This window comes from Dromiciops gliroides, chromosome 2, assembly GCF_019393635.1.
Source record: "Dromiciops gliroides isolate mDroGli1 chromosome 2, mDroGli1.pri, whole genome shotgun sequence".
Lineage (NCBI taxonomy): Eukaryota > Metazoa > Chordata > Mammalia > Microbiotheria > Microbiotheriidae > Dromiciops > Dromiciops gliroides.
Window position 1 is genome coordinate 460,581,077 of NC_057862.1, and position 15,430 is coordinate 460,596,506.

At 36.9% G+C, this 15,430-nt stretch overlaps 1 protein-coding gene across 1 annotated transcript in view; it reads right to left on the reverse strand.

Annotated features, from left to right (window-relative positions):
• Positions 1-1,701: 1,701 nt before the first annotated feature.
• Positions 1,702-15,430, reverse strand: part of ARFGEF2 (ADP ribosylation factor guanine nucleotide exchange factor 2) — a 128,847-nt gene continuing 115,118 nt past the window's right edge. Inside the window, 7 exon segments of the mRNA XM_043982845.1 lie at positions 1,702-6,011; positions 6,699-6,816; positions 9,097-9,235; positions 10,662-10,830; positions 12,115-12,245; positions 13,536-13,556; positions 13,559-13,649. Of these exon segments, the coding sequence (XP_043838780.1) occupies positions 5,835-6,011; positions 6,699-6,816; positions 9,097-9,235; positions 10,662-10,830; positions 12,115-12,245; positions 13,536-13,556; positions 13,559-13,649 (846 nt within the window). The 3' untranslated portion in view covers positions 1,702-5,834.

Here is a 15,430-nt window from a genome sequence, read left to right on the forward strand (position 1 = left end):
AAAGCAGCCAGATAGCTGTTCAAATACCAAGGAATCAGTCAGGACTACAAAAGATATGTGAACTACTAAAAATGAGAGATCACAGAATACAATATCCCAAAAGGCAAACAAGACAGAAAAAATGACTTACCTTGAAATAACTGATTATTATCCTTTGAGGGAGAATAGACCTTTAATGGAATAGAGGACTTGGAAGCATTTCTGATGAAAAGATCAGAGATGAGTAAAAATCTTAAAAGTACAAACAGAAGAGTTCAGAGAAACCTAGAAGGATAAATTTATTGAGCAATGGGATGATGAATAACACAATAGGAGGATGCTGAAAAAAGTTATATAAGACAGAGGACCTGGAGATTAATTGGTTTTGTTCTGGTCTTACAGGTAGAAACAAAATTAGAAGGTAAAAGGATTATTGTAGAAGGAGGAAGAAGGGTATAGAACTTATTATTTCTCAAAATTAGGGGGCATAAGAAGTATACAAAAACAAGGTAGGGGAAGGAGCAGTTATCAAATGAACATTCTTATTGGAACAAGACAGGGAAAAGGAGAGAGACAGAGAGAGAGAAGAATGGGAATAGTTACAAGCAAAACAACCTTCTCCTTCAGAGAACAGATCCCCAAAGGGGGATTAAAAGTGGAAGGTGGAGGGAGAGAATGAAGAAGTGAAAACCAAAGGTTTACCAATCAATTGAGGAAGGAGCTACAAATTGTGGTAGCAGGACATGGATGCATTGTGAGATTTATGAGATGTTTTCCAAGAAATTTGGACTATTATGAATGGATACAGAATAAAATAAGGAAAATAAGCACAACCAGAAAAATTTATTTAATCATTCAGTTTGAAAGATTTAACTCTGATCAGAGCAGTGGCAAATCACGACACTCCACTAGAAGCATTGTATACACTTTCTGAAAGGTGATGGACCCAAGGTGCAGATGAACTCATTTTTTGTAATGGTGTGAGGGTTGAGGGGGAGGAATGTTAGCAACAGGAAGAAGGAGGAGGAAGAAGACCACCACAGCATTGTTTTTAAAAAATGCACAAAGGTGAATAGAAGGAAGTTCGGAAAGAAGCCCAGATATGCAGGACAGCTCTGAAAGTCATATTAAATTAATTATACATTTTTTTAAAAAAAGCAAATGATGGGGGCAGCTAGGTGGTGCAGTGGATAAAGCACTGGCCTTGGATTCAGGAGTACCGAGTTCAAATCCAGCCTCAGACACTTGACACTTAACTAGCTGTGTGACCCTGGGCAAGTCACTTAACCCTCATCGCCCTGCAAAAATAATAAAAAAAAAAAGCAAATGATACGAGATAGAGATTTATAATTTCCCATACAATCTTCTTTTTATATTCTACTTTGTACATGGAAATGCTCATTTTTGTTTAATTTCAGAATAAAAATAAAGTGCTATGCTATTATTGTTCATATCCAATAGTTAAAAGGTATGACTTCAATCACATATATGGCTAGCAGTGCTACGAGTTTTTGTTTTCTCAGTAACATAAGTTAATTACAGCAGTTTCAAGAAAATGTTATTCTTTTGTGGCCAGTTTTCCTTTATCTTTTCAAGGAAAATAAAAAATTGAGACACAACTTATAATTACTGCTAATAAAAACAAATCCTCTTGCTGATGAACATTTAGCAATTTAAAACTTTTATTTTTTTTAAGAGCTAAGAGGAACCTGAGATCAATTAGCCAAGCCTCCTTATTTTATAAGAGAAAATGAAGTATGGGAAGAGAAAGTGAACTACCCATGATGACACTGGTAGCTAGTGAAAGAAGCGGCACAAGCCTGAGGATGAGTAAGAAGAGTTGTCTCACAAACATAAAATAACAGCTTGATGCATTTTAATTAGTACATTAAAAACAACTTCATTTTTAAAACTTTATTGATTTACCACCTGATTAAAGCATGGAATATTTTAACAGTATTATACATAATATTTTTACATAGAAAACTTTACATAGCATTTCATATTATATAATTCTGCTCATTCTTTCAAAAATGTATACATCCATTGGGTAAGGAATGCTTTTCATTAAATTACCAATATTAAATGCACTTAATTATAGTATGTAGATTAAACCAAAGTAGCTATATAACTAATTTTTAGGCATTTTAAGTAGGTAAAACATACATTTTTGCACATGAAATATATTTGATGCAATATGCAGAGAAAACTTTTTAAAAATCAGAACACTGAGAAAACAACACCTTTGATCAGTATTTAATTTTTTTGACCAAGGGTTTCTAGCCATAGTCATTCTTTAAAATGCTCAGTTTTTATTTTTAAACTTCAAAGTTTCTGATGAAAAAACAGATTTGAATTTAAATAATATCTATCTTAAAACATTAATGGAAAAAATACATATTTAGGACCCAGCTCAAATTTAAAACCTATATTCACTTGCATCATAACAACAAACACTAGAAATGAATGAGAGATGGACACTCTTGGGTTGAGCTTAGTTAGAAAGCTATTTTAAGATTTTTTCAGATTACTTTTGAGGGCTCTTGTCATCATTAAAAGATATTTTTTTTAAAAGTCTAGGTTATTTTCATTTTGTGCAAAATTTAACCTTTTTTTAAACTTCTTTTTTTTTTTTAAAGTGAGGCAATTGGGTTAAGTGACTTGCCCAGGGTCACACAGCTCGTAAGTGTCAAGTGTCTGAGGCCGGATTTGAACTCAGGTCCTCCTGAATCCAGGGCCGGTGCTCTATCCACTGTGCCACCTAGCTGCCCCAAATTTAACCTTTTACCTAAATATTTTGACCTTTTTTCAACACTAGAATATAGTATTCATAATGCATATTCTTTGGTTATATTGGAGTACAGGGGTGGGAAAGGGAGTAATAGGATATTTTACCATGAAAAAAATTCTGTCTAGAAATGTCCAATTTCCCTTCCTAGGTTCGTCATCATGATGCCTATGTTGTATTGTTCCCCATTGTACAATGAAGAAAAAACAGAACTGGTGTATGAAACATTGGCATTTTAAAGAATATCGTTGTCTAGAGACACAATCAACATTTAAAGCACTGTGAAAAAGAAGGTTGTGAGCTCTTCATTTCCCTACTCTACAGCTTTACTGAATGGCAATCTTCACCAAAACCAGACACCCAACTATCAATTTCATCAATTTTTAAACAACCGAGTTTTATAATGTCAACTCTTAAGGAAGTAATCTAAGGAGAAGAATAAATTTACTCAAGAATCAGGTTGGGTTTTAATAGCTTACTACTAAAGGCTAAGTGCTCTCAATAGCAATTTTCCAACCCAGCATCATGGAAACTGCTCTAGACGATTTTATATCAAGCTTTTAAAAGGTGCAATGCCTGCAAAACTAAAATGTTATGTTCGAAAAAAAGGCTTTTACTTAAAATGATTTTAAAAAATAAATTCAAGCTTGAATGTTCAAAGGGAGAGCCTTGCAATGCTGCCCCAGACTTCTGAGAAGAGAATCTTGTGATTGTTCACGAGTAGGTGTTTAAAGAGTAACACAGGCATAGCTTCCAGGATGATGACCTGGCCAATATCATCTGACAACAGCGACATTATAATCAGACCCCCTCTAACACCAGGAAATCCTGGTTACTGCTGGGTTGACTGCCCATTTATAACCTGGCTTCTGTGGAACTACTTGCCTCCTATACGAGGTAATTTTGCCTAATATTGTGTTTTCGTGAAATAAACTGAAGACAAGGAAGTATGTGGCTAATATGACTGAAAATTCTTACAGTTCACATCTGGTGAAACAATGGCACACCAAAACACTCACAAAGGTGTCTCCATGCAAAAGGGGCAGCCATTACGAGGACCAGAATGCACATGGATAGAGGTGCTTGGTTTTCCTGGCTATACTAAGTATAAACAAATATCAACAGAAACTACTGACATATATGTAACAACCCACAGCACCAGGGAATGAGTCTTTGTACTAAGTTGGATGTTGCTAGGTAAAGAAGCAATGACTTAAAACATAAATAAGTTAGACGCTACATTTAAAAAATATTTGAATCACAGTAAAATATACCTATTTATTCCTTTCTACTGAATTCAACTTTCTTATGTGCATTAAATAACTTAAAGGCCCCAAACTCCTTTTATTTCTTTGGTAATAAAATTAAACTCTCTTAAGGGATGGGGGTAAAAAGTCGATATAGAATTCTGCTGGCCAAAACCTGATGGTCAAGGCTATAAAAAACAATTAGTGAAAACTTTCATTAACAAAAGCACCAGGAATCTTACTCAAAGAAGAATCCCAACTCCATCAGATCTACAAACTGGTTTCCCAAGATATCAATCTCTAAGGCTCCAGAAGTTTAACTAAAACTCAACTAAAAGGATCAGGGGGTATAGTTAGAAACAAAAATATCTTAATAATTGTGAATTATACTCTTTTATAATTCTCAGTACTGCTGGGTGCAGCTCATGAAAGGGCTCAGATTGCACAGAGTAAGGACTTTATTTCCCTTGACTATAACACATTCAGCTTGTGACCTTCCCATGATGCAGTATACAGATTACGGGCTTCTGACCACATTTTTGCAAACAGACAATTCATTGTTTTAAGACCACTGCATCTACAATTCCGTTATACTGCAGTTAGGTTATTGCACTGTCGGCAGTGTGATGAGAATTCTAGAGCCTACTCCAAAGTATGTCACGAAGAGTGAATAACTGCTGTGCTTGATCCTGCTTGTTTTGGGGCAGTTCTAACATTTTGACATGTGCTCACTTCAACTTAAGCACACTGACTTTGGACAGTAGAAATCATAGTGTGATGCCTGAGGACTCTCTCCCCCAAAGTCACTATTAACAGGTCCTGCAAAGCTGTGATATTAACAATAGGGCACACTATCAGTTCTGTAATAAAAATAAAATGTCCTGATATTTATTGTTCAAATATAAATTAACTCTGGCTAAATAGACATCTTTACTATTACTTATTATACTATAGTTAAGAGGGAATAGATTACACAACAAATTCTGGAAATGTTTGGTTTTTTTTTTTTAACTTTCCATATACATTCTGACTTCTGTTTGAGCAATTTCCCTCAGATGTTTGCCTTCTCTGATGGCTTAGCTCTAAGGTATATTTAATACACAGGGAGGTAGGAGGCATTCACTATAGTCACTCTTACCACCCAATCTTAACCATAGCACATTTAAACTTTTGATAAAAGCTGTTCATAAAATACTTTTCAAAATTCTCAGACAGCTAGAGGTAAACCTTCTTTCCCCCTACTTTTTCCAAACGGGGCTAACAATAGCTAATCCCAAACTAACATATACCCAGCCCGATCTAGCTTAGTGTGCACTCAAAGAACAACAAAGAAATCCAGCCTAGTTTTTAGGTGGCAGTGAGCCATTACAATATATTTTATTAACATACTCTCTAAACAGCACAAACCAATACAACTATATTCAGTATTTTCAAAGATAGAAATTCTCTCGATAAATCATTTACAACCAAATATGTGAATTAGACAGAAAATGACAGCATCTTTCATTGACAGATTTGACAGACTCGAATCAGCAAATAGGAAGAGAATGACGGGGGTGAAACAGACAAACATCAATTTGACTACTAACTCAGGATGCAACAATTTAAATCAAATATTACCAACCCTTGGTTAAGCTACTTTGATGAGATGCTCCTTGTTGGCCAGAGTAGGATGGACACTATTCCAAACCACAGTTTGAAATGCAAAATGCTGCTTCCTTGGTTTTCACAGTAAAGCACCAATGAGCATTTCTCCCCTTGTGAACGGAGGCGTTACCAGAGCTTGGCAGAGCGTCAGCAATGGCCAATCTTGCTTGGAACTACCAGGCTGGCAGCTGTGTCCCCGTTAGCTGTAATGGCTCTTTTGGAATCCATATTTTGTACACGGCACCTATACGGAGGAAAAACTTCCGCAGAACAGCCCGAAGCTCAGGGATCAGGTCAAACTGCATAATTTCACATAGATAAGGGTAATACATGGAAGCATGTGCTTTAAACTGGAAAGAGAAAGAGCACTTGTGAATCATACAAAATCAGAAGAGGAGCTCATCAACTATAGATTTACAGATGCTATGATTTGTCTTTTCCTAGCATTCACTGATAACGATTTTCACTAAGTATTTTTTTTTTTTAGTGAGGCAATTGGGGTTAAGTGACTTGCCCAGGGTCACACAGCTAGTGAGTGTGTAAAGTGTCTGAGGCCAGATTTGAACTCAGGTCCTCCTGAATCCAGGGCCGGTGCTCTATTCACTGAGCCACCTAGCTGCCCCTTCACTAAGTATTTGATAAGATAATCATTCACTAGAACCTGTACTCAGCTTTAAAACCAATTCCTCATAAATATGTCAGAAAACTTTATCTTCATTGGGGAATTATATTATTGCTATTTTTTACCTGTTATTTTAACTGATAATTTAAAAAAGCAACATAAAGGTAGTCAAACATTTCCTGGACTATAATACTCAGAAGCTCACTAACTTGAGTCCTGGACTCTGGTGTTCTTTCATAGCAGAGTGTAATAAATTTAAAAATTCGAAACCAATATACTCTTCCTAAGCCAATGTGTGCTATTCAAGTTGTAAATAAAACCCAACTCTAAGCTTAAAATATTCAGAGATGGAGTGAATTAAGCAAAACACAATGCTCAGACTTAACATCAAAATACAATAAATTAGAATATTTACCTTTTCATCACTTATTTTGAGTGTTTTGGTTAGAAGTAACAATAATAGGCTTGTCCAGGCCTCTCGATGGCTTTCTGAATTTACAGTAATAAAATAACCAAGAGCTTCACTACAAACACTAAGAGGAAAAATCAGGGAGAAAGATATTTATGTAAATTCATTCATTCAATAATCATTAATAAAATGTTTACTATGAGCAATCTACTGTTCTCTTTTCTCAAACACATCCTGCACTTTCCTACCTGGCTTGTGCTATATTCCCTATTCTTAGAATACTTTCTTCCTCTGTTCCCACTTGATGACCAATCTCCTTCAAGACCCAATTCAAACATCCCCTTTTCTATGAAGACCTTCCAGATCTTCCTAGATAGGGGCATTCTATATTGCACCTCTCTGGTACACCTGGCAGATGTGATCTATATTATAGATATTGGTATACACATGTGTTATTTTCTCCTATTAAAGGAGAGGCTCCTTGAATGCAGGAACTATATATTATTTATCTCTAACCCATAAGACCTTTTGATACTATATAATACTGATACTCTGTAGGTGCTTAATAAAAATCTATTGAAGCAATAATAGAACCTATGGAAATATAAAGATAAATAAAATGCTGTTCTTGCCCTCAAGAAGCCTATGATCCAACATGGGATATAAGATGTAAATGTAGATAAATGATATGTAAAATAGTTTATAGTACTTTAAGGTTTACAAAGCACTTTCCTTACAACTACCTTGAGAAATTTTTAGGGTGAGGATTTCTCATTGTGAAAAGAGCAAAGAGACTCCAAAAATGTAAATGAAGTCCTAAAATCACTATGGTGGAAAGTTTCAGAGATAGATCTGAACCCCAATTTCACATCCAAGTCTAAATGTGATGAGAAAAATGAAGTGGGTTACTGCTCATCTGTGGTCATAGGATACTGTTCATTCATGCAACAAGCAGTTAATGAGAATTTGGCAGCAAAGAAGCATAGTCCACAGTGGTCCCTGGGAAGACAAGTTCTCTACATATAAAACTGGGAGGGGACGGCCAATGCCAAGCCAACATATATATGTACAGTGTACATGGTATCTACAACAAATACCATATAAACCAAGCATACAGAGAAGATGGAACAAAGGTATATAGAAAACTCAATTTTCTTGTGCTTTTATTATCCATGCTTTCTCTCACCATAGACACTGGTTCTTCCTTCAGCCTTATACTTCTCATTTTGTTTTCTATCACTGAAAAGGTTTTAACATTTCGGAGGGGGGGGGGGGCAATAAGGGTTAATTGACTTGCCCAGGGTCACACAGCTAGTAAGTGTCAAGTGTCTGAGGCCAAATTCAGGTCCTCCTGAATCCAAGGCTGGTGCTTTATCCACTGTGCCACCTAGATGCCCAACTTTTTCTTAAGCGAGGCCATAAAATCTCCTCCTCTGGAGATTTATAAACACATACATAACTACCTTTGGACCACATCTTAAGCACAAGTCTGATATGTTATGAACCTTTTCTTGCCACTAAGTCTAATAAAGAGGTTTTATAAAAACCAAGCAAGATTTGAGAAAATTTCACCAGAAAATTAACTATAAAAACACACTAGATATGTATCAGAAGACCAAGTGGTTAAAGTTCTGGCCCTAAACTAATTATGGTTGTTACCCTGCTTCACAAGATTGTTTCAAAGAAAGATCTCTGTAAATCTTAAAATGCTACAGAAATATACATTGTTATTATTGTATCAGATATTGCTATACCATGTAGTGTGACAAAATAATTTTACATTTGAAAAGTGCTTTTTCAAAACACTGAGTTTTCAAATTGTTTAGCAACATTATTTCATTTTCTTCTTATAGCCACCTGGTTGAAGTAGAGGGCAGGCTCTAACACGGAACATTCTTAGAGCTTAATGGTGCCTTAGATTTAATGTGCTCAACTCACTGAAATGAAGGGCTCACAGAGGTCTATGCCCAAGGTCACAGAGTTAATTACTAAGTCTTGGAGTTGACACTGAAACCCAAGCCTTCTGATTCCAGGCTCAACTTTTTTTTTTTTTTTTTAGCACATGATGCTGTGTCACTACCTGATAACCATTACCATCTCCATCTCATCAATAACTAAAAGAGTCAAACAAAAGTTTAGGGACCTATGAAAAGTCAAAGAGAAAGCTAATAATAGACATATCTTGATTCTAGGAAGATCAGGGCATTTCCCACTGTTATTAGACTTTCTTCCAATTTTAATTCCATTTTGTACTAAACAATTAACATTTATATGTGTTATACAAACATATATATGTATATAGATATCCCTTTAATAAATATCCTTTTCTATTCCCATCTCCATTAAATAAGGGATGTCCACCCACTGCTCCTTTTTTTGGTAAACAAAAGACAAGCCATCCTACGTTAAAAGTCGATGCTGTATCTGCTCCCAGGAATCTCTGCGGTTTTCATCAATGTACATTCTGAAGAGGATTCTTAAACAACATGCCAGACTGCTGGTCTCTTGTTTTAAAAGATTGGGTTTAGATTTGCCTTTAAATCCTAAAAGCAATTAATGTGAAATAAATACTTTGGGAATAATTCTTAAAAATGGTTCAGAAGGAAAAAGAGAACTTTAAGCACAACAGTTACTTCTGCAAGTGATAAAAAAGCCTATACATTTTCATACATTCATGTGCATGGCACACTTGAGATAAGATCACACCTAATAAAACAAATAAGAATGTCTTGTAACATCAGAGAAATCACATTCACTTTCTCCTTAAATACAACAGCTCTTTATGCTGTAATTGCACATTTCTGTTTCAGGGGGTTTTCTGCTTTCTATCTGTGATCTCATTGGTGTCAGGAACTTTCTCTACTAATGCAGATCAGCAACTCACAGGCTTGGAGAGCTGCCCAGGGTCACACAGCTAGTGTGTGTCAGAAGCAGGGCCTGAGCCCAGGTCATCCTCACACTGGCTACTCTACTGCAGTGCCCCTCCCTCAGTCTTAAGTTATAAAATTAACTTAATAAAGCAATCAAAATGTGTTAGAGTGTAGGAAGTTTCACAACAAATCAAAGGGACTAACCAATTCAAATGAACAGATGAACTATGCAAGCCACTGACATCATTACCTTCAATGATGCTTTACTATGCATCATTAGAAGAATAAAATTTGGGGGAATTTTAAAAAATGGGTTAGTGTGTTTGCATTGGACAAAATGGAAATATGGGAGAAAACTTAAATATATAATACTTTTTTGGGTTTTTGTGAGGCAATTGGGGTTTAAGTGACTTGTCCAGGGTCACACAGCTACTAAGTATTAAGTGTCTGAGGCTGGATTTGAACTCAGGTCCTCCTGACTCCAGGGCCGGCACTCTATCCACTGCACCACCTAGATGCCCCTATAATACTTTTTAAAGGCACTTTTTTCTTTTTCTTTTTTTTTTTTGCGGGGCAATGAGGATTAAGTGACTTGCCCAGAGTCACATAGCTAGTGTCAAGTGTTTGAGGTCAAATTTGAACTCAGGGCCTCCTGAATCCAGGGCTGGTGCTCTATCCACTGAGTCACCTAGCTGCCCCCCAAAGGCACATTTTTAAAAAAAATGAAATCACTCTGTCAAAACACATAGAGGACTAAGAAAAAGCAGAAAATTCAGCTATTTCCTCCTCCTTCTTCTACACCCCACCCCCCCAACCCCTACCACAACCGTTTTCTAGTTTGGGAGGAGAAAACCCAACAACTTTCAGATTTTCCTTGGCCTTTTATATAGTCTCATAATCTTTTTTCACGGCACAATTTTAAAGTGAGATTAATTATTTTAATTTGACTTTCAATCTCTAAAGCATTTTCCCTCTAAACAATTCAAGGAAAATAATATTTTCTGGCCATAGTACAAAATGTAAAATACTTCTTTTTAATACCTTAGGGTAGCAATCAGATTGTTTCATTCTTATTTAGTAAAATTCAATTTTTATTTACCTGCTCTCCATAGGACTGTTCGCTGTTCATAATTTGAGTTAAAGGCCTTTGAGAATGAATGAGACTCTTGCAAACAGTCAAGTAATTTAAAAAGATGCTGTGAAGACATATATTTATACATTCCTTGATCCTCTGTGTCTATATGAATATCGGCATCCAGTGTGTCTCTCTAGGAAGTGAGAGTAGGCAAAATTGAGGGATATCATAAGTTTTACAAGAGGAAGATAATTTAGGTGAAGTAGTTTTTCCATATTAGCAAATAGGGACTAATATTTTATATTAGACTGGAATACACCTGGCAGCAAGGAAAATACTGCCTTTTGTGGGAAAGAAACAGGATTTCCCCCTGATATATTTGCAATCAACTGCTTCTAGTTTAAACACAGTTAACAATAATACAGTTAAACCTTCCACATCACGGGGGTTAGGGGCCCCCTCAAGCTGGAAGATCTACATAAAATTTTTTGGCCCTCCCTTTGTACCAGAAAAGAAGTCTGATTTTTTCCTTTTTCTTTCTTTTATGGGGTGTTTACAGTACCTTATTGTAAAATTTGGGTTAAGTATTTGGTCATAGGTTCTGCGTCATCTGTTGGCGCTTGCTTGTCATCTGCAGCTTCCTTAAAACTCACCCAAAATTCGCATTTCATCTCTTATGCTGACCTCAATATATCAAAACCATGATGGGGAAAGTTGCAATGTGGAAGGGATAAGTGTAGCTGGTATTTATATTGTACTTAATGATTTATAGAGTATTCAGAATACACCATTTTATTTGATGTTTCACAGGTCTGTGAGGTATCTATTGTATGAATTAGTATTATTTATTATGTGAGGAAACTTGGGTTCACAAAAGCAAAGTGTCTTCCTCAAGAATTTCCAGAGTCAGATCCTGAATCCAGGTTTTCTGACTGTGTTTGTGCCATTATACTGGCTGGTTTCTATTTCCCACTTGAACATTTCTCCTATTTCAAGGCCTCCAGATAGAGGAGGGTTGCTTGGTTATTTCTTGCTGGGGGCCACTCTTCTTTTCCATCCTTATTTCATAATAGTCTGCTCCAAGTGTACTATAGTCTCATGCCTTTTCTCTGGAATTCTTCAGAAAATCTAATTTCTTCACATGCTCAATTCCTATCTAGCCCCTTTCTCTAAGTCCTATTCAGAAGCTGCCTCCTCTAGGAAGACATTCTAGTTACCCCAAATTGGTAATGACTTTTCCCTTCAGACCTCACATATTTCTATGCACTGCTATAATGTACCTGTGTTTGACTCTTATTCTCCTACTATAACAAGTTCCCTGAAAGCAGGATTAATTTCTTACATAAACCTTGTATCCCCTCCAAGGATGAGCACAGTACTCTGCACCTGACAGGTACCTACCAAATGTTGTATCACCAACAAAAATAAAAGGGAGTTTGGGTGGACAAGATGCGTTGCCCCAAACATGACACCTTACCTGAGCTGCCACCATGTGTTCAGCATCCTCCTTTTTGCTGGTTGCTGGATAGAATACTATGTTGTCAATGGTCTGTATCAATTCCAGCTGAACCACACACTTGATGAGGAGACCAGCAAACAGCTTCTGGTCTAGGTGGACAAGGCAAATTAAAAGTCAAATTAAACCCTGGTAGTTATAGCAATAATTCAGACCATGAAACTTTAACTGAATTTGGACACAACAGAGAACTAGAAACAGACAATGAAACTGCAGATTCAGTTGGGGCTGAAGATACATGAATTTCAAAAACTGGCTTTAAAACGACTGATCCCTCTCCAGATGAAACTAGTTGGCATGGAACCAGATAGCTTACTTGTGAGAAATTAGAAACCAAGGAAACTGGTAGAAGGTGGCTCCTAATCATGGTTTCAATTCTTTAATTACACTACATTTAAGGACTCCAGAGATTGTCATGAAACACTCCAGCTATAAGTAAACTGCACATAGCCCTGCTCACATTCATTATGAAGGCTTTATGAAGAGCCACCTACTCAGGAGCCTTCTCATCTTCTGAAGACTTCTTGATCTCTTCCCCAGGTAGAAGTGATTTCTCCACTGCCAGTCTCTCATCCCTCTCTATTAAATCTCTTCCCTGTACCTGTCACAGTCTAATTTGTAGTACAACTATCTGTGTACATCTCATTTCTGAAACGCATTATAAGTTACTTAAAGGAAGGGGCTCTGTCCTGTGTAATCTCTCATTTTCTATCACTTATCATAGGGATGTGCAGTGTGATTTCAAAAACTACTGGAAATTCTTAAAGAAAAAATTCTGAATTTACTTTAAGAATAAACATTCTGTCTTGTGCTTTCAGAGATGTTAAAGGCATCTGCCTGGCTCCTATCAAACAGGAACAACCCCCTCCCCCTAACAAATCCACACCATAGCCTTACTTAAACTGAAATGTTGTCTTAGCAGGTCTCTTCCACTGTGCATTCTTCAAGTTCAAATGTGAAGTCTTTCCTGAAACTGATTCCTCCCATCTGGTCACCTAATAGTCTATCTTCCTCCTATGCAAATGTCAGATTCTTATATCTTATATTTATCTCATTTTTCTGCTCCCAGAATCTTTTTTTTTTTTTTCAGGGCAATGGGGGTTAAGTGACTTGCCTAGGGTCACACAGCTAGTAAGTGTCAAGTGTCTGAGGCCGGATTTGAACTCAGGTACTCCTGAGTCCAGGTCCAGTGCTTTATTCACTGTGCCACCTACCCGCCCCCCAGAATCTTAATATTGTATCTTCTTGTCCAGTATTTAGCAAAGTGCTATGCATGAAGTACACACGTAAATATTTCTAAATTAATGAATAATAGGAATATCAACCCGAAAAGGCTTGAGAATAATTTTTTGATGATGATGATAATTAAAATCTAGTCTTACTTGCATATGGTCTACCTTTCAGCTGTCATCAGTTGGGTTAGAATCTGGCTCTGGACCTCTCTCAGAGGGATTTTTATCTATACTGCTTAAAGACTGGCGGTCCAGATCCATGTCCTACAAGTTTATCAGAAAAGAAGAGTATTTACTAAGCATTTTATTTTTCAAACAAGACTCCATTTCTACAATATATTAAGGTTATTTCATACCATTAATATCTTTGACACAGCTTGCATTTAACTTTCCCACTTGTCTCAAAGTAAAGTTCACACTGATTGAACATTGCAGTGCCCTTAAAAGGCATTATGTTTGAGAGATGAAGAGTTTGAATTATTTTTCCTTCTATGAAAATTTAAAAACATTAGCTATACTATTTTAATCTTAAATACTTAATGTCCTTCTTTGGGAATAAAAAAACTGTTTAATGGATGCCTTTTATTTTTTATCTTTAGCCTTTTTTTTTTTTACCACTAGTTATTTCTTGATACACTCCCCACCCAGCAATGAATCCCTTGTAACAAATGAGAACAGTTAAAGCTAATCCATAGAGTGATTTGGTCTGCCAATACATGCAGTATTTCATACCTCACCACTGACAGGAAGGAGATAGATACATTTTATTATCTATCTGTAGGACTAAGAATGGTTTTTAAGAGTTCAGCTTTCTTTCTTTTTTTTTCCAGGGCAATGAGGGTTAAGTGACTTGCCCAGGGCCACACAGCTAGTAAGTGTCAAGTGTCTGAGACCACGTTTGAACTTAGGTCCTCCTGAATTCAGGGCCAGTGCTTTATCTACTGTGCCACCTAGCTGTCTCCTCAACTTTCTTTTAACACTCTTCATTTACATTACATGGTCCTTGTCTTGATTATATTTGTTGAGCTTACTTCATCATTCAGCAGTTCCCACAAGTCTTCCCATGTTTCTATACAGACCTCTGATTTGCCATTTCTTACAGCATGACCTTATTCAATAAAATCCACAAGCCACAATTTATTTAGTCACTCTGTCAGTCTGTGGGCAAGCATCACCTGAGAGGGAGATCTACTGCTGATCTACCCATCCACTGAGATGGCATTCGAACCTAGGTTCTCTGTATCCCAATCCTGTACTTTTCCCTACCACATCATTCTTTTGTTGTTGTTGTTGTTATTGTTTTTGGATTTGTTTGTTTGGGGCTTTTTTTTGTTTTGTTTTGTTTTGTTTTTGTGGAGCAATGAGGGTTAAGTGACTTGCCCAGCGTGGGGACCAATTTTTAATTGGGGAGTGTTAGTTAGCTAAACGTTGCAATATTGGGGCAAGGAAGGAGATCGGCAGCCTCCCTCAAAACAGAACAGGATTTATTTTAACAAGAACGAACTTAAAACAAAACAAAACACAAATAGGATCAGTAGGATCAAGGGAAAGGAAATAAAATGGGGAAAGGGAAATTATACAACCCGAAAAAATACCACCGACCAGGAATCAACTAAGAATACCCAGCTCCGCTCCTGTTGCCTTCCAGCTTCCAGCTAGAATGCTGGACAAAAAAAAATTCCTTTCTCCCAGCACCCCAACACAGTCCCCAGCCAATTGGATGGCCGCTCTGACAGTCACACGACTGCCCTCACTAGGCTTCCAATCATTATAACTTTGCCAGGCCCATGTAGGTGTCGGCGAGTGTTGATGACGTGAGGTGCCAGCGCCATGGCAATGGCTACAACCAGTGGGTGGAGCACCATTGGGTTTGCGGAGCCCCAGGCCAGTGCGCTGAGGCATAAAAACCTCAAATAACAATTAATTCTTTACACCAGGATCACACAAACTACCACATCATTCTTACTTTCACTTACAATTGTTTGAAATAGCAATCCTGAAGTTTAAAACCTACTAATGTCCCAGAGATTAGAGAACCATGAACT